The 20,844-nt window shown below is 39.0% G+C and overlaps 1 protein-coding gene and 1 pseudogene across 7 annotated transcripts in view; one reads left to right on the top strand and one right to left on the bottom strand.

Moving 5' to 3' along the window:
• Hecw1 (HECT, C2 and WW domain containing E3 ubiquitin protein ligase 1) overlaps positions 1-20,844 on the bottom strand; it is a 282,149-nt gene that overhangs the window by 28,024 nt on the left and 233,281 nt on the right. For all 7 annotated transcript variants that reach the window (XM_028859893.2, XM_028859900.2, XM_028859887.2 and 4 more), the window contains 4 exons: positions 20,697-20,806; positions 18,778-18,898; positions 17,508-17,621; positions 16,333-16,485 (listed from right to left, as the gene is read on the bottom strand). In XM_028859893.2, the coding sequence (XP_028715726.1) occupies positions 16,333-16,485; positions 17,508-17,621; positions 18,778-18,898; positions 20,697-20,806 (498 nt within the window). The remainder of the gene's footprint in view (positions 1-16,332; positions 16,486-17,507; positions 17,622-18,777; positions 18,899-20,696; positions 20,807-20,844) is intronic.
• On the top strand, positions 7,655-8,844 carry LOC114685579 (annotated as a pseudogene).

Here is a 20,844-nt window from a genome sequence, read left to right as displayed (position 1 = left end):
TCTCTGTTAAAATTAGTGGAGAATTAGGGCATTTCGAGACAAGCACTAACTAAGGTAGTTCATGACTACCAAACCACTGTTGCTGAGGAGAGTTAAAGAGTTCCTCAGAAAGTTAGACATAGGTCTACCTCATTTTCCAGCTATACCACTCACAGGCATCCACCCAAAGGACTCCCTATCCTACTCTAGAGATACCTGCACATCCATGTTCACTGCTGTTCTAGTCACAAAAGCTAATAAATGGAAACAGCTTAGATGTCCACCAACTGATGGACAAATAATGATAATGTGGTACATTTACACAAGGGAACATTCTTTAGTTCTTAAGGAAAATGAAATCATGAAATTCACATGTAAATGTATGGAGCTGGAAATTATCATTCTGAGTGAGATAATAACCCAGACCCAGGAAGGCCAATATCATACATTATTTTATTTGTGGATATTAGATTTGAGTTTTTAGATATGTGTGTCTAATTTGAAATACACGTAGAGGTCAGGAAATGAATAAGGGGCCATAGGGAGGGGAGGTTTTCAATGGAGGGAAGATTGAATACAGTGATATAAAGAGAAAAAGTGAATAATGGAACCTGTGGGGTATGGCAGGTCAGGGTAAAGGAGGGTCTATTGAACTGGGAGGCATAATTAACTTTAAAGACCATCATAGAAAAAGTTACTACTGTAGCAATTTCCTAAAATATAAACACACACACACACACACACACACAAACACACACACACAAAGAGCTTAAATAGAGTTACCTTATAACGTGACAATAGTGCCTTTAATATATACCACAGGTTAACAGATTAAAATGTCCAATATCAAGATTAAGTTACCATTATTTTAGTTATTCAGTGAGGTCTTCTAGACTCCCAAATAGTACAGACAATTGGCATTTGCTCTTGGTTACCATTGAGAACTCGATGGTAAGACCCTATTGCTGAAGACACCACCTATTTAAGTTATAGATGATGGAGAAATCAAGGTGGCACTAACCTGGAAGCCTCATTCCTCTTGACTAGCTCTGAGTGCTGGAAGGTGCTATGCATGCTACCAGAAGAGAAAAGTAATCATCACTCTTACCCAGTTATGAACCCTGTGATCTGCCTGGCAAAATATGTCCATTGGTGCAATAGTGGAAAGACTACCTTAGTAGTAGCTCTCGTTAGTCATCTCAATAAAAACTCACTGGTTCACCAAGTTGATCATTTGTGCAATCTTTGTCTGCCATGGCTCCTTTTCTAGGATGAGTAGATGTATGTGTGCCTTGTTTTCCCAAGAAAAATCTGTTTATGATATATGCTAACATCTGTATGGACTAACAATGGTTTTAGCACACATAATGGAGACTCTCTTGTCTGTTTTGATGTCCCTCAAAATTTTACTAGCCAAGCTACTAGAAATTCTGCTAGCAAATGTGATCATTTGACTATGATGGAGGGATTAATTGCAGGAACTATAAAGTCTGTATATTTAAGTTTAAATTATGAACAGTTAAAGTGACTTTAATATTTTGTTTTAAATTTCTTCTCCTCTTGCTCCTCTTGCTTCTCCTCCTCTTGGCTCCTCCTCCTTTGTTGTACTCTTAATCATTGTCATTTTCTTCACAATATTATCAGAGTTAATAATATCAGTTAACTAAATTATAAAATTAGAAGTGTTGACTCTATTACATATTTTAAATCCTCTTTCATCTCAGTAGTCATTTTGCCAATTATCTAAAACTTCTCTCATGGTATGTGTGAGAAACATTTTTTTCCATCAAAGATAGTTAGCTCAATAAGGGTCCTTCTTCTTCTTCTTCTTCTTCTTCTTCTTCTTCTTCTTCTTCTTCTTCTTCTTCTTCTTCTTCTTCTTCTTCTTCTTCTTCCACTTTTCAACAATTAGCCAGCTTGTAAAATTGACCTCCTCCAAACAGGATGAGGACAAAGTCATCACCTTCATCAGGAATAAAATACAGAGTCCATTTTGGCCGCACATGCTTGCTAGCCTGGTTTGGGTTCTGTGGATACTGTTTTTTCAAAAAGAGATTGCCTTGCTAAGTCACTTTCTCTTTGGTCAGTGTGTTTGGTGACACCAAGAATGCTCATTTCCAATGAATTTCCCTGAAATCAGGACTTTCTCTCCTTGACACTGCCTCTAAACCATGGCTTTGGTTGATCAGATGTTTCAGGGCTACTCTACAGTTGCCACTCTTACTCTTCCAATTTGTTTTCCACAATGTGGCAACATTTACTCTTCAAAAAACACAAATCTACAGGACATAACTAGCTTATCTCCACTTCTATCTCCAACTTCAAGTACTTCATAATCCATTTTTTTTATATAAGATTCATAGAATTGATTCTGTCCTGCCACATCCAACTTTGTGTCAAATAAGGTATTTTGGTGGCATATAGATGCTGCTCAACTTATGCTTTGACTTACTACATTTTGACTTTATTAAAGTGCCATAGGACCTTCTTTCCTGATGCTGTAATGAATCAGTGAGTGCACCTTCCACCATGGGATCACTGAAAGAAACAAGAAATCCAGTACAAAGTATCCTACTGCTGTATTATAGTATCTGGTATATTAGGTGTAATATATGCATTTTTGACTTTTTGACTTACAATATATTAAAGCTGTGAAGGGAACATAATTCTATTGTAAGTAGAGGAGCACTTGTACATGCATCTGTCTGTCTGTCTATCCTCTATCTCTCTATCTCTCATCTATCTATTCACCAGGCTAAGAAATATGTGTGTATAACTTAGCACTTAAGAGAGTGTATGGTAATTGTTGGTACATGTATTGCTCCTCCTCCTCATCTTACAGAGAAGATTTTGCTCACTTCACCTTTGTCCTGAGAATTTGTAAGTACCTGAATTCAGAACTAATGATGGATTTGTGTGGCAGAGGAAATTTCAAGACAGCATAGTCCTTAGGCTGTGTCATAGTTACTGTTGACTGCTTTTATCTAGGATTACAATGAGAGTGAAGAGCAAAAAAAATGCAGAAAGATATAAAAATGTTCAGTTTGTTGAGGAAGGAGGATAAGTGAATTTAAAGTTGCTTACAAGGAGGGTCCAGAGAAAGAGGCTGTAATTATTAAAGAGATTAGTGCAATTAACAAGAATCCCTGACAGTGGTCCAGAGGGTGCCTAGACCGGTCTACTCTAGTGACCAGCCTAGCAAATAACCTAGCTGTCATCATAGAGCCTTTGTCCAGTGACTGAGGAGGCAGATACAGAGATCCACGGCTAGGCACCAGGCTGAGCTCCGGGAATCCAACTGATGAGAGAGTAGAGAGATACTGTAGGCGAGGGACGTCGAGATCATGATGGGAGGACGTGCAGAGATGACCGGCCACACTAGTGGAAGCCCATGAACTGTGGACTGGTGGCTGTGGAGCCCCCATGGGACTGAACTAGGCCCTATGGATACGGAAGATGGTTGTTTGGCTCAAACTGTTTGGGGGGCACCCAGGCAGGGGGATCGGGATCTGTCCCTGGTCTATGGGCAGGCTTCTGGAACCTGGTGCCTGTGGTGTGACACCTTGCACAGCCTTGGTGCAGGGGGAAGGGGCTTGGACCTGCCTAGGCTCAAAGTGTGCCAGGTTCTGTTGATTCCCCACGGGAGACCTCGATTTGGGGGATGTGGGAATGCAGGGTGGCTTGGGAAAGAGAGCTGTGGGGTGGGAGGAGGGAAGATCTGTGGATAGTATGTGGAGTGAGTAGAAAATTTCTTAATAAAGAAAAATGAAAGAAAAAAAAAGAAGAAAGAGAAGAAGAAGTCCTGAACTTCATACTGGGACAATAGGAAAGGTACTTTAGGAGTAATATGCCAACCACTGAAGGTTCCAACTTGTGGGACAAATTCATTAGGAATTAGAGAGTGCCACAACTGAAGGAATTCTTGGCTAGAAACCAACCTCCAGGAAACTGTTTTATCATATTCATCTTCCAAGATACACAGAGGCCATTGGAACCATGGTAGGAGGGGAATATCAGGCTGCCTGCAGAACTCTGCAGCACTGCTCACAGGGTACTGGTTTTCCAGGAATGCAAAATGCAAGAGTAAAAGGGTCATGGATGCCCTTGTACTAAGATTTCAGAAAGCACCAAGGCCAGGCATTGGTAGTAGGTTCTGGTTTTCTGAAAGGAGACTCCCCAAAGGCCATTGTATAAAGCTGTAGAGGTGAAGCCTAGGGTTTGGTATTTGCCCTTCTGGGTTTCAGCCTTGCTTTGGCGTGATCTCCCAGATACATTCCTGTTTCTCTCTTTGGGCATGGGAGTTTGTAGTCTAGCCATAGTATGTTAGATGTATATATCTTGTTATTTTTGTTTCATGGAAGCTTAGAGCTGAGAGATGTCCTTGAATCTCAGAAGAGACTTTGGGTACCAGTATTGGGACTATTAACACTTTGGGGTGGTTGTGGTTAGAGATTGGTTAAACGAAATTGCACTTTGAGATGGTTGTCAGCCTATGGGCATCAGGAGCTGAAGTTCTTGTCTTAAAAGTATCATGTTTAGACTTCTGCAAATCCCCCTTCAGCTTTTCCTTCTAGCCTATCTCTATTCCTTTGTGACTCCTTGCTCACCTCCAGAACCACTTCCTGCCAGGGAACTAAAGCCCCCAAACATGGCTAGGATCCAGATTAGGGCAGCAGTAACAAAATAATGGATCATGCACCCAACAAAGGAGAGATGAGACATCTACAACAAGAATCACCTCAAACATCATAACTCCAGTTGTCTAGACCCCAGCATCTCCTCTAGAATCCAGAAAGTTTATTGTAATAGGCCATGAGAAAAGCAATTTATCAAAAGCTCAAGAAAAGGACTTCAAAATAGCAATTATGAATATGTTCATAATTGATATGAATGAATGCCTTAGTGAAGACTGAAAACACAAGCTGTTGAATAAAAGAATAAAAACAACTCAAGTCATGCATATAGAATTTAACAAAGAAATAGAATCTCTAAAGAAAAGCCAAACTGAAATAAACTTGAAATGAAAAACTCAGGAAGCCAAAGAAAAAGCTCATAGGTAAGCCTTAGTAGCAGTTTAAAAGACACAGAGGAGAGAATTTCAGGTCTTGAAGATAATGTAGAAAAATGGATAACTCTGTCAAAGAAAATGTTAAATCTAAAAAAGTCCAGGCTCAAACCATCCAGGAAATCCAGGACATCATGAAAAGATCAAACTTATGAATGATAGACAGTAAGGAAAAGAAACCCAGGTCAAAGGCACAGAAAATATTTTTTTTTATAAAATCATAGAACAAAAGTTTCCTAATCTAAAGAAATAGATTCCTACTAGGGGAGAAGAGGCATACAGAAAACCAAGTAGATAGGACCAGAAAAGAAACTCCCCATGACACATAGTAATCAAAACACTAAATGTACAGAACAAAGAAAGCATACAAAAATTTCAAGGGGGAAAAGACCATGTTACATATAAAGGCAGACTCCTTAGAATAACACCTGACTCTTCAACAAAGACTATGAAAGCCAGAAAGGCCTGAATGGATGCTCTACAAGCTATAGACACTACATATGCTAGTCTAGATCACTATACCCATCAAAACTATGAATCACAATCATCAGAGAAAGAAAAACATTTCACAATAAATATAAATTATAAGCCAATTCTGTCCACCAATCCAGCTCTAGAAGGAAAACTTTAGTATGAAGAGAAGGCTAACTACACCCAAGAAGACAGGAGGAATAAATAATCCCAGAAAAGTTAATAAAAAGATGATGAAAAGCATACCATAAGAACAAAATATCAGGAATTAGTAAACACTGCCCAATAATAACTCTTAATATTAATGGTCTCAATTAAATCAATAAAAAGACACAGACTAAGAGTTTGTATTAGAAAACAGGATCCATCTTTCTGTTGCATCCAAGAAACATACATCACCATGAAGCACAGACATCACCTTAGGATAAAAGGATTGAAAAAGGTACTCGAAGCAAATGAAACCAAGAAACAATTAGGCATACCTATTTTAACACTGGAAAAACTAGGATTCAAACCAAAACTGGTCAAAGAGATAAAGAACACTACATACTCATTAAAGAAACATCCACCAAGAGGACACTGCAGTTCTAAACATTTATGTGCCAAACACAAGGGCACTCAGTTTTGTGAAGGAAACACTACTACAGCTAAAATCACATGAATGAGTCTAACAAAGTGATAGTGGATGACTTCAATGCCCAACTCTCATCAATAGGGAGGCCATTCTGACAAAGACTAAATAGAGAAACTGTTGAGTTAAAGAATGCCATAAATCAAATGGATCTAACAGACATCTATAGAACATTCCACCCAAACACAATAGAATATACTTCTTCTCAGCAGCCCATGGAACTTTGTCTAAAATTGATCACATATTAGGATGCAAAGTAAGTCTCAATAGGTATATGAAAATTGAAATAATTCCCTGTATCTTGCCTGAGTATCATGGATTAAAGCTGGATAGCAACAACAATAGAGACAGCAGAAAGTGTACAAACTCATGGAAGCTGGACAAAAATGAGTGAATACTGAGTTAAGACAGAAATCAAGAAGGGAATAAAAAGCTTTTTAGAACTGAATGAAAATAAAAACACAATATATCCAATCTATCCAAATAGATACAAGGCTGTTCTCAGAGGCAAGTTCATAGCACTAAGAGCCTACATTAAGGAGAGACCTCATATTAATAACAAACACTTGAAAGGTGTAGAAAAAAAGAAGAAACAATACCCCCAAAGAATAGGTCAGAAGAAATAATCAAATTCAAGGCTGAGATCAATGACATACAAACAAACAAATAAATAAAGAATCAATGAAATAAAAAATTGGCTTTTTGAGAAAATTGATAAGATTTACAAACCTTTAGTTAAATTAACTAAAAGACAGAGAAAGATTATACAAATTTATAAAAGTGGAGATGAAAATAGAAACACTATAACAGACACCAAGGGAAGTCATAGAATCATAAGGACATACTTCTAAAATCTGTATTTCACCAAACCTAAAGAAATGAATGAATTACTTGATAAATATAATCAATCAAAGTTAAACCAATATTAAATAAAAAATTTAAACAAACACATAACCCCTAATGAAATAGAGGCCGTAATTAAAAAGGAAAAACCCAGGGTCAAGTGACTTCATGTAGAATTCTACAGTTCTTCAAAGAACCAAAGCTAATATTCTTCAAATTATTCCACAAAATATAAACTGAAGGAACATTTCCAAATTCTTTTTATGAAGCCACTATTACTTGATATCAAAACCACACAAAGACTCATAAAAGAAAATTATAGACTACTCTTCCTTATGAACATAGGTGTAAAAATTTCCAATAAAACACTTGCAAACAGAGAGCAGCAGAATTGAACCTGGATAAAAGTGGCACACTGCTGATGAGCTCAGTGAGTGGCTGGTGCTGAGGTCCCATGGTAGGTGGGTTCAGTGTGGCCTGAGTGGATGACTACTTGGAGATGCCTGTGGTTAGGGTTAGACAAATACAGCTTATGAAGATCCATCTGTGGTGCTGAACTGCCAGATCACAGCCAGCCTCTGACGAAGATGCTGGGTGAGATAAGTTGCTGAAGAAAATTTAATCCCAGTAAGATCTCAAATTATCTAAAAAGTCTAAGGGTTAAAATGGGCTTATTGGTGGATCTGACCAATACTTCAAGGTTCTATCTATGATGGAATGCCATGGAAAAAGAAGGAATAACGTACATCAAACTTCAGTGTAGAGGACATGGAAGGAATGAATGAGACATTCATCAACCTGTGTGAGCAGTTAAATGAAAGAAGACCACTCCTGTACAGGTTTCCCTGTACCTGTGCTTTCAACCACACAAGTTTCACGACATGTACCTTTTTGGTGGAGAAAATGGACTGGAGTTTTGAAGCAGCAGTTACTATGTTTGCCCAAGCCAGACCTCCAGGCATCTCTAGGGTGATTCACTGAAGCAACTTTCTCATCACTGTGGTGACACAGAGGAAGCCCCACCACCTCTATTAGACACACTGGCACCTTGAAGATGATGAAGCAGATGAAGAGGAAACTGCAAATGGGAATCAGAACCTGGGTCAAGTGCTTCCTTTGGCAAAAGGAGAAAAAAATGGTCAAAACCAGGTGCTATTTTCTTGGAAGACAACTGTTAATGGTGAAGCTCAAGCACTATTTCAACAAATGTTAGGAGAGGGTCAGGATTGTCATGAGTTCTGTGGAAGGGAAGAGTCTGGGCTCTCTGGAGCACGTCTGTTTCCATGGACAAACAAAATATTAGACCTAGAGTAGAAGCCATGTAAAGTGAGCTAGAATGCAGATGGTACTCATTACATGATTTTGACTGATGGCACAAATGAATTATTTGTGGTTGGCAGAGATAACTTAGTGTTTCATGTTTCAAATATGGAATTTCCATCATTTTGAAAAGATCTGTGTATGCATTACTCAAACACCCCTTCGGATGGAAAAATGATCATCAACAGAGTGAATAGACAGGGTGTTCAAAGATATTTGATATAGATGACATAATTGAATTCAGTGCACAATCAGTTGGGGATTGTTGATTTAATATTCATCTACGATGTATTTTACACAAAATCATAAATCTTTAACAAGAAAAAAAATGAAGGCAGGGCCCACGGTCAAAGAACAGGAACCATTTAGTGCCAGAAATAAACCAGTTTTTGACACCAGTATCTCAAGAAAGTTCTTGGAAAGAAATTTTGCTGAAGAAGTCACCTGTGAAATGGGTGGGCTTACTTTTCAGCCTATCAGAAAACATAAGCCTGGCCAATCTGGTGAGTTTTGGAATGGAAACCTTCCAGCCTGAACTTTGCAGATTTCTCCTTAAGAGGACGGGATAAGAAGGGTTGCTTCCTCGGAGCGTTAGCCTTCTCTGTTGGCAGTTATGAAAGATCCTTTGTGCCAGCCAAGGTGACTAAAGAACTAAAACAGTATGACCACCAAGGAACACAATGCAGATTTGAGAATAGCAGCTAGGTTTTCATGAGGCAGAGGACAGAAAAACCTTTTCTGAATGCCTACAACATGGCCATGGCTGTGTCTGCAATAGCATTTCAAACCCTGTCACCTAGAAATGCTGTTTAAATACATTGACAGAAAAGCCACAGTGGCCCAAGAATAGACGCAAAAGTGAACAAGACTGGGCTGTGACACAGAGCTCACGCCATCCCCCCACACCTGTCAGTGTAGGCTCGAGAGGAGAGATGAGTGAGAAGAACTCTGTGGTCTCAGTTTTGCAGCTAGGGTAATTAAAAAAATAAGTGTGATTTGATGCTGGAACATGTTGGACCTTTTATTTATTTATTTATTTTATTTAAAGGGAAGACATGTAGCCAGTCTGTATATATTTGATACATTTGGTTTCTCAATGCTACAGTTCATCATGGACCTAAATAATTTACTTATATCTGATAAATTCAGCCTTACCTTGTGGATTCTGAAGATTGAAATATCCAAAGGTTTAAATGAGACTGATGTCAGTGATGAAGAGGCCTTATTTATATGTGAATGAATAATTTACATTTGACTCATACCTCGAAATCTGGAACTGTCAGCACAAAAAAACATTGAGCTTCTTCGATGTTAGATTTTAAGTTTTCCTTTTTAAAAAATGCTAGGCAGTAGCATTACAAGTTCTTGCTGTCACTTATCACAGGTTTCCTATATTTCTGAATTTTCCATACTACAAACAATGACAAGGCCAAGTATTGTGCTTTATTAAACAGATGGGTTTGGCTATCCCATTTGAAGAAGCTTTTTTTTTGAGGGGGGGATTAAAGTTAAACAGTAACATCCCATCTTTTTGTGAATGGCATCCTTTCTTTAGAAACTATTCTGGGTGTTTTACCTATTTCTGTTGTTTGAACCACAGTGTCAGATGTCCCAGGTTCTCATCCTGGCAATGGTTTTGAGTGACTTCATGGCACTCAGAGATGGAGCCCCAGGTCCGTTATGTGCTGCTCTCCTGGGAACTCTGCTTCCTTCAGATTCCAGGGCTTTACCTCAGTGGGATCATTACACACCCCTCACTGCCATCTCTGGGAGTGATATCAAACACAAATGGTGTTAGTTCCCCCAACAAAGCTCAAAGGCCATGACAGCTGACTGCTTAGGTTAGAAAGTAATGTCAACTGAAGAAGGTGTTGTCGCTGGGAAATGCCAGCCCATCGCTGGACAGATGCAGAGGCATGGCAGAGAATGAACACGGAGGAAATGAAGACATTGCTCCCAGAGCCACAGCTGCTCCTGTGTGTGGGGATGCTATTTCAGTAATGTGCCTGCATTTCAGTTTTTACTGCAGACAGAAGGCTTAACGGGCGGCTAATGGTTCCCTGCCATTGTTAAGAAACTTCTGAGTGTCTTGGGAAGGAACTCAGAATTTGTTATTAGCAGCTTCATGTATTTGTTTTTAGAGACACAGGTTTTAAGTGAATGTAATCAAAGCAAAGTTTCATGATCTAAGTTACATAAACATTTATGTATAAGGAAATGCAACAGTGTATATTTTTCTACTTCTTCTTTTTTTTTTTTTTTTTTTTTTTTTTTTTTTGAGACAGGGTTTCTCTGTGTAGCTTTGTGCCTTTCCTGGAACTCGCTTTGGAGACCAGGTTGGCCTCGAACTCACAGAGATCTGCCTGGCTCTGCCTCCCGAGTGCTGGGATTAAAGGCGTGCGCCACCACCGCCCTATTTTTCTACTTCTACAGCTAACAGTGAAAACCCAAAGGAGTCACCTAGCAGACTGAGTATCTGGCAGCATTTCTATCTGACATAGCACAGATTAACCAAAATGTATTTATATACACTTGAGTTTTAATGCTTATGAACAGTTTTCTCCTGCAGTGCTTTTTTATATGGAATACTAGGGCTGTACTTGGGCTTCTCTCTCTGTTGTCCCTAAGTTATATAGTATGTAGCATATTTATTCAAAATGCCATTGTGATTTTTTTTCCCTTAGAGTGCTTTTGTACATTTGGGCACTAAAGAGATTTAAACACCCAACTGCTATAATGACTACTGAGGGGGAAATCGTTGAGATTCCTCCCATCTTTTACAAGGAGAACACAAAACAATGCCTCTGTGACTCCAGGTAAGCTGGTGCCTGCCTCCTCAGGGTCAGCAACTTTTCGTGCCATAGGCAGTTTGCCTCTGAGCTCAAAAAGGCAGAACCCTTTTGCAGATATAAAAGCAAGCTTTGCCAATGATCTCTAATAAAGATGGTATGGTAACTACAACCTTTAAGTGAATCATGTAAAAGGAGCATTGTGTAGGACATACTTTTTTCCAGTTTATCTTTTCCTTTCAATTATGGTGATGTTATAATCATTGGTATTGTAAGCACATCCCATGTAGTCTCCAAACACACAGTCTCCTAACGTGTCATAAGGGTCACTCGGGTTGTTGAAGTGAGAGGCAGGACTTCAAAATAATCCAGGAAATCTTTCCTTCTCAGCTCAGTTGACAACAGCTGTTTCCTTAAACCAGGGTTTCCTGGATAATAATAAGATTTTGCCTTTATGAGTTATCACATATAAAAGCTTCTTTTTTTTTTTGTTTGGAAAGGTATGAATGACTACTGCCTTGATGGCTACATTTGCTTTCCATAAAATGCTCAGAAATGCCAGAACATTCCATCTCTACTACGTGTATCAATGTGTATTGTAATAAAACTACTGATGTAAAAAATTTGCAAATATATTCAAGAACACATCAAAAAGATTAACCACCATGATCAAGTTGGCTTCATCTTGCAGACTCAGGAGTGGTTCAACATATAAAAATCAATAAATGCAGTCCATAATTAAAGGAAAAAAACATGATCATCTCTCTAGATGCAGAAAAGGCCTTTGAAAAGGATCCAACAGCTTCTCATGATAAAAGTCTTGAGGAAACTAGGTATATAAGGGCATAACTCAACATAATAAAGGCAATTTATAGCAAGAATACAGAAATCATCATCTTAAATGGAGACAAACAAACCAGGAAGAACAAGACAAGGATATCTACTCTCTTCATATCTATTCAATATACTACTTGAAATCACAGAGCAATAAGATAACTGTAGGAGATCAAGGGAATACAAATAGGGAGAGAAGAAGTCAAGTATCCTTATTTGCAGATGAAATGATTTTATATGTAAATGACCCTACAGACTACACCAAGAAACTTCTACAGTTGATAGAACACTTTCAAAAAGTAGGAGGACACAAAATTAACATATAGAAAGTACTAGTCTTCTTATATACAAATGACAAGCATCCTGAGAAAGAAGTCAGGACAACAGCAAAATAACTCTAACCAACCAATGTAAAGACTTGTATAATAAAGACTCTAAGGCACTGAGAAAAGAAATTGAAAAAGACATCAGAAGATGGAAAGACCTCCCATAGAATTAGAAGAAAAAAACCAGCTTCAACTTCATATGGAAACACAACTCAGAATAGCTATAATAATCCTGAATAATAAAAGGACTGCTGGAGATATCACCATCCCAGATTTCAAGTTGTACTACAGAGCTATAGTAATAAAAATAGCACAATATCTCATTTGAAAGTCACTTTTTTCTGAAGCCTAGATATACACGGTTCCAAAAACTATGCAACCTGCCAAGTAAGGGCTAAACAATTACACAGTGCTACTCAGCTATACAGTACCTATGAACCATGGCAATCACTAGCATGACAAGATATGCGTAATGGTGCAGTAAGTGGCACTCACATGTTGGTGGCAATGGACAACTATCTAATTGAACTTAAGGCCAACTTAACAGGAGAGAAATCAATGCTTGGTGCTAGAAACGTAGTCAGTTTTCCAGGGCTACTGAAATCACAGACCTTAGCAAAGTTACTGCCACTCGGTTCGTCTAGCTTAATTCTTTACTATGTTCTAAATCCTATCCTTATACCCACAGATAAATGTAGCTACCACTTCCCCCCACCAAAGGATCAAAGACAACCATAGAAAACACAACTGGATAGAATACAGATAACAATGGATCATGGGGGTCCCAATCCCAATGATAAAATTTATTACAGCTCCTGAATCTATGGCTCAAGGAACATCAAAGGAGAAGTGGAAAGACTGTAAAAGCCAGAATACCAGGAAGTCTGATATGAAACAATCTCTCCTAGAAATGACTGCATCAACAAAACCAGAGCAATGATAATATCAATGAGCATGTTAACATGGAAAGAGAAAAATTTCATGTGAGTCCATCCCTAGACAAAGAACTAAAGGAGAATTAGCTTCTCTTAGGGATGATCTTCTTTATTTGCTGTCAAATGCATAGTGGTCAGCCTGAAACTATTTATACACAAACAACAAAAATGGACTCAGCAGGTTGTATTGCTATGTATTTGTGCATACACGTACATGCATGGATAAAAACTAATAATGGAAGAAAAAAAGACTATCAACTTGAGGGTGTTGGGGCATGGAAGGGTTTAGGGGAGGTTAACTGGGAGGGACTAGAGGAAGGAAAGAGAGGAAATGTGATATTCTATTTCAATGAAAAAAGTGAAAGATCAAAATAAAAGGATATAAAAAATGAATTTTTCTAGTAAATAATTGGAACTAGAAACAGACATCCTGGGTAAGGGAACCCAAACTCAAAAAGACAAATATTTCATTTTTTTCCCTCTTAAGTTTTAGATATGTGTGTTTCAATTAGAATTATCCCAGAAGTTATGTAGCTAGTAAGGGGTCAGGGAGTAAGTGGGGATCTTCCAAGGAAGGGGAAATAGAATATAATGTTACAAAGTGACAGAGAGGAAACTAGACTAGCAGGATTAAAGGTGGAGGGTGACAGGAGGACAATATAAAGGAGACAATATGGGGAGGAACAACTAACAGTAAGGCATTTTGACAAACTATATTGAAACCTACTGCTGCAGAAGCTTTCTAAAATATATACACACCTGAGAGTAATTTATATGAAGCCATTATATAATAGGGGAGAAAATGCCCCCCCCCCCCAGACATCTCATGCCACTAAGTAAAACTTCCAGTGCCAGGAATAAGTTACATCCTGGTGAGTCATTGGCCAAATGGGTCCTACAGCCCCTGACAGACATCACAGGATATTGTCAAGCTTAGTTACCCTCCACAACCTGATGATAAGAACCTATTGTTGAAGACACTACTTACTTATGTCATTGAATGTGGAGATATTGGGCTAGAAGCTTCACCCCTATTGACTAGCGTTCCTGGTACTGGAACTTATTTTGCATGCTGCCAGAGGATAAAATTAATCATTAATATCATGCAGCTACAAACCCTGAGCCCTACAAAAGCAATCTGCCTGCAATATATATTGATGTGATAATAGTGCAAATGTTATGGGGGTAAATAACCACTTTTTGATTGTATTTAAGACCCATTCCATGTGCTGGAACCCATGCCTGACATGATAAACATATATTTTATGGGCACTTGAGCAGTGTCAGATGTGGGTTCTATATCATGAAGTGGGCTTAAAATCCAATCAGATACTGGTTGGTTACCCCTGCAAGTATTGTGCCACTATTGCCCTAGTGCATCTTGCAGGCAGATCATTACTGTAGATCTAAGGGTTTGTAGCTGGGTTGGTGTTTACCTCTCATCTTTGGCAGCATGCAGAGCATCTTCCAGCACCATGAACACTAGTCCATAGGGGTGAAGGCTTTGGGTAGCACCAGCTTGACTTTTCCAAGTTCAATGAGCTATGTAGGTGCTATCTTCAGCCATAGGACTTTACTGTTCGTGTGTGGAGAGCAACCAATAGCTTTGGCAATAGCCTGGGCTGCTTGATGATTGAACATAGACACAACATGACTCTTAACAACATTCTGCTATACTTATAGACCAGTGACTTGTTCACCTCTCATCAGAGATGCTTCCCCCTTCAGTAGATAGGAACAAATACAGAGGCTCATAGCTAGGCAAAGTTTTGAGACATGCAGTTCTCATTGGGATGCCTCCATCAACTCCCCCCTGCCTCCAGATTTCAGGGAACACTGAGGAAGAGGAGGTAGAAGATTGTAAGAACACCAATGAAACAGCCCTCTAAGCACGGCAGGGCTGAAGCACATACACACTCACAGAGATTGTGGCAGCACGCACAGGCCTGCACGGGTCTGCGCCAGATGGGATCCTAGTGCTGTGAGGAGAAGTGGACACAAGCCCACATCCGTAATGCAGAAGCTAGCTCCAATTGATAACCACTCAGAAATAAAATGTTGTTCCTCTCCAGTGGAGTCTTACAGGGGATACAAACTACTCTTAAGGGGAGAACCCATGACCAGCAGTAGATGGCTAACACGAAATGAACTCAACATTATCTTTGGAGGCTCTTTTGTTTTGCGAGGGCATTTTTCTTTTTCTTTCTTTCTTTAACCTTACAGGTCCTTTGCATATATATTATACCATTTGGTTTTGTGTTTTTTATGGGATTCCTGTGTATATGAATATGTGTCTCTGCATCTCTGTGTTTTTGTGCCTTTTCTTTGCTCTTTTTCTTCTGTTTGTTTGTTTTGCCTTATTCTGGTTTGGTTGTTCTTGTTTTATCTTATATTATTGTTATTCCTTAGGTGTCTGTTTTCTAATGAGAGACAAGAAGAGTGTGGATTTGGAAGGGAAGGGAGGTGGGCAGGATCTCAGAGGAGTTGGGGGAGGGGAAATCAAATTAGGCCTGGGGTGATGCAGCAGGAATCTGTGACTAAGAGCTCCATGTGGATTTCTGGAGGCTTCAACCACAGCATGTGAGGTACTGAGTCCACAGAGTTGCACAGAACTGGCAGATCCTGAGCTTCACATACATATCCATAGTTGGTAATAGAATTCCTTATTAGAAGCCAAGAAAGCAACGCTGAATTTTCAAATCAGAAGGCTGCATAGAGGTCATCTGACCCAGGGAATTTATTTACCTTAAAATACAAATCCAATGCTAAAGGCATACTAGTTCAAGGTAAGAGAATTTTAAAACCATGAATAGCTCTGAGAAGCATTCAGTGGCACATTCGTGATTCCAGTGACATTCTCAGTTTTTGTAATCTATGTCTTCTAGGAGTATTTATCTAGGCAATTATTCTATCTTATACCAATTGACAGTTGTTATAACATCAATATCTTTGGTAATTTATCTTACATTCTCTGTAATGGCTAGCATTCTTACTTCTGTGGTTCTGTTATCTACCCTTATGATCCAACTATTCCTGGCTAACTGCTCCAAATGCAGTTACTTGAGAGAAATGCTGCTGACTTTTGACTAAGAAAGATAACAATTTTTGAACACAGGAAAGTGAAAATTAGAGACCTTACCATTCAAGATAGTTTTCTACAAATGCAGACATGGGGCTGATCTGCACTGTGTAAGTGTCATTTGCAGAATACTCAAAGAGTCCATAGTAAGGGTTGAAGAGCTCCTGAGACAAAAGGAAGAAGAATTCTCGAGAAGGGCCACTGTAGTCCAGGCTGCAAAGGAAACACAGGTCCAGGAAGTTCACTTTTGTGATAGTTTCTTATCCAGATCCTAGTGAGGTCTTTCAGGTATGGGGTCTGAGAACAGAGGGCAGTCTCTCCTCTTTCTAGTGAACTCAAGTGGAAGTATTCATTTATAGTAGAAAATGAAGGTGTAGTAATTGTTTTTTTTTTTTTTTTTTTTTTTTCTCGAGACAGAGTTTCTCTGAGTAGCCCTCACTGTCCTGGAACTCACTCTGTAGACCAGGCTGGCCTTGAACTCTCAGAGATCCACCTGCCACTGCCTCCCAAGTGCTGGTATTGAAGGTGTGGGCCACCACCGCCCAGCCATGGTTTGGGGTATTTTTTAACCAAATGTCTATGAATGAACTCCTATGAATGAATGTGTTGTGTAAGTTTGTATGTATGTATATATGCATACAAGCTTACAAGTACATTTTCATTTGCCTTTTAGGTAGTTACATTACACACTTAGGTGATTCATGAAGTCATAAAAAGCACACAAAAACTTTGGTATATAATTTGATATATGCATTTGGAAGAAAGAGGTTCCCTCACTTCAAGAATTTATGACACCTACAAAGTAAATATCCAGTGTTTCAGAATTTTAATTTATATTATACTTTGGACATGGGATCCCAGACTCTGGGACATGCCAATAACTCACACTTCTTTCTTTCTTTCTTTCTTTCTTTCTTTCTTTCTTTCTTTCTTTCTTTCTTTCCTTCCTTCCTTCCTTCCTTCCTTCCTTCCTTCCTTCCTTCCTTCCTTCCTTCCTTCCTTCCTTCTTTCTTTCTTTCTTTCTTTCTTTCTTTCTTTCTTTCTTTCTTTCTTTCTTTAAAGAGCAAGGATTGAGAATTCCCGGGGAGAGAAAAGCTTACTGATAAGATATGCTCCGAGTCACTTTAGACCAATGTTTATAGCCACTCTATTCTTCCCTGAGAAAAGTGACCCCTCGTTCCTGGGATTTGATTTCCCCACATTGATCTATCTGAATCAAGCTCCTGGCGCCTCACCCCTCCTCGCCAACAAAGGTGATGTAGAGCTTGTTTCTCTGGAGCTCCTTCCGGGAGTATGCCATCACCTGATTGAAGGTCCCCTCCAGCAAGTGGTCTCGGCGGATAATGAGCCTGAGAAGAAAAGGTGATGGTGAATGAAAGCATTGAAGTCAGGGTGCTGAGCACTGTTGTATGTGAGTCATGAGTGCTCAATATTATGCTTCACTCATTAGCTTCTCTAATGAGAGAGGAGAGGACAAGAGAGGTTCTATCAGTCTGGTACTAGGCTTGATATATATATATACAAATAGCTGACACACGAAGAATGTATGCATGCTTATCATTCGACATTCTCAACTGTATTTAAAATTGTTTTTCTGTCAACTGGTATCATGTCTCTTAGGTTAGGAGGTATCTTCAGTTAGGATGTCAAGATTGAGCTCAGCTTTTCAACTAAAATAATAAACCTAGGGGTCAGGTAACATTTCTTCTACTTGTCCTTCATTGCAAAGTTGCTAAGAGTCTACAAATCTGAGAAATGAATTAAAATTTACCTCAATTACTCATTTATTTTTTGGTTTTCTGAGACAGAGTTCTCTATATAACAGTCCTGGAACTCACTCTGTAGACTAGGCTGTCCTTGAACTCACAGAGATCCGCCTGCCTCTGCTTCCCGAGTGCTGGGATTTAAGGCATGAACCACCACTGCCCAGCTCGATTACTCTTACATGAATAGAAATAGAGGATTTTGGCTTAGTTTAAGGGTCTCTGTTTTCTGAAGAGGTCTATTGCTGATGCCGTGTACCTTTGTCTTAAATTTATGGTTTTTTCTTTTTCCTCCCCTTTCCTTTCTTCCTTCCTCTTTCTTCCAATTACTTGAACATTTTTCTTTTTCTCCTCTAACTTTCTTTCTTTCTTTCTTTCTTTCTTTCTTTCTTTCTTTCTTTCTTTCTTTCTTTCTTTCTTTCTTTCTTTCTCTATTTCTTTCTTTTCTTTTTTTTTTCAAGACAGGGTTTCTCTGTGTAGCTTTGCGCCTTTTCTGGAACTCACTTTGGAGACCAGGCAGGCCTCGAACTCACAGAGATCTGCCCGGCTCTGCCTCCTGAGTGTTGGGATTAAAGGCGTGCGCCATCACTGCCTGGCCTCCTCTAACTTTCTAATTTTTCTATTCCTCTCTTTCAGGCCATGAGTGTTACCATATTAGTATATCCAATATTCAATGATGCAAAAAAGTGAATAGCTAAGAAAGGCTACTCCCTTAATTTAGGGCCAAATACTAGGTACTCACTTAATTTTACCCGGACCCTGACCAAATCCTTTGGCTTCCAGTTTTCGGTAGAAATTGCGTAGCTTAGCTTCAAAATCCCTTCGGTATGGTGAAGGGGCTCTTGCGCTGGCTCTTTGTAAACCTGTAGAGAGAAACAGGCAGTCCACATTATCACTTTTCATCCAAGAACAGGTGTGCAGATTTACAGTAGAGCAAATACCCACTGAAGCATGTTCCTTGCCTTTGTGGGCACCTAAGAAGTTACTTTCATTGCCGACACTCTCAGTTACTTTTATATTAAACTGAAGTAAAATAGTAAAAATAAAAAGTAGATTCTTATGGGAATGTTTGTATCTTCCACTTAAATTATTTAAGTTGTGTTTCTGTTAAAAGCACCCCCAAGTGAATCGCCTTGACTTGCTCAGTACTTGGGTAATTTGAGAGTATTAACATAAAACGAACTAGACAAAAGTTTTCTTGTAAGCTGCCACAAGAAAAGACTGAAGGTAGCATGAGGCAAGAGACCCTTAGTGTGTGTATTTTCCATGCTTCTGTATCGACACTGATGCTGAAAGAAAAGAAACATGCTTATACATACTAGGACTCAAGCATTTAGGGGCTTTTATTAGATCAACATTTCATAAACTGTGTAACTGAATGTGGAAGCTGTGGAAAAAAATTTTGAACCCACAACAATAAAAAATTAATTCAAATAAATTCTCAGCATGCCTTGCAGTTCTCTCCTGTCCTTCAGAGAACCTCCTTGCAGCCTTGGTTTGAACACACCACATGCACACTTGGCACTTTGTCACGGCATGTGATGCCAGTGAACTCTGCCTCAGCACCTCAGCGTAGATGGGACACTGTTGTATGCCATGAATTACAGTGCTATGGCTGTAAGTACAAAGTTGTTTTTTTTTTTATTCTTAAAGAAATAAGGATTCAACTACAGAAAATAGTATTTTTCCTGCTGCCATTCCTCAGAATATAAATATCAAATTGATATGTCTTTGGATTGAGTTGGCTTACAACACTTGATTTTAAAAAGCCTTCCTTGAGTTTCAGTAAAAAAATCATTCAACAAATATGGGTTTAGGGTTAGAACAGAATCTCAAACAGTCTCTGAAATAGCCATAAATAGTCTTCTGTGATATGTGTTTGTATAAAGCAACATTCTTAGAAGGGACAGTTATAAGATCAAAATATTAGGCAACTCTGAAAAACATTGAAGACACTGTATAACCCACAATATCAGATAGTTAACATTTAATTCTTTATGTTAAAATAAACAAGGTTGTTCACATAATTACTATGTAAACTTTCTTTTACCCATAATAAATGCGTTTGAAGTGCTTGGAATAGCCATTAGGATGCAATGACCAGGTGGGGATCCACCTCTATAAGGGGACAAAGAGTAAATATTTTAGGCTTTTCAGGCCACACAGTTTTTGCTAGTATGGCTCATCTCTGCTGTGGTAGGTATGAAAGCTTCCACAGAAAACACAAATATGAACAAGCATGAGAAGATTCCTAGACTCATTACTTAGAAACACTGAGGTTTGGTTTTAGTGCTTCAATTGGGCATGATAGACCACCCCTGTAATCTCAGTATCTGGGAGACTAGATCAAGATAGCCGTGAGCTTGAGGCTAGCTTGGGCTAACAAATTCAGCTCGATCTCATTTTCTTTCTCAATCATTTAGAAACATAAACAAGTCTCAGTGTAGCTTGGAGAAATTATAAAACCAGGCAGCAGTTTGTCAATACCTGATTTAGAGTATACTTTTGATTAGAACATTGAAGGGGATGAAGAGAGAGAGAACACACACACACACACACACACACACACACACACACACACACACACGTCATAAATTCCCTTTCAGTGGGTGAAAACACACATGACCAATTAAGTAAGACCAGGCCAGAATTTCAAGTTACCTGGGGAGTTCTGGGGTGAGGAACAGGGTGAACAGCGGGGAGAGAAGCTATACCCAGGGTGGAAGGCAGATTGGAGGGGGACATAGGACATGATCTCTTCTTCAAAGAGACTGTAAAGGTTAAAAAGAGGAAAGTTAGTTGTCTGTCC

This window comes from Peromyscus leucopus, chromosome 5, assembly GCF_004664715.2.
Source record: "Peromyscus leucopus breed LL Stock chromosome 5, UCI_PerLeu_2.1, whole genome shotgun sequence".
Taxonomy (NCBI): Eukaryota; Metazoa; Chordata; class Mammalia; order Rodentia; family Cricetidae; genus Peromyscus; species Peromyscus leucopus.
This window is presented reverse-complemented; position numbering and strand designations above follow the sequence as displayed.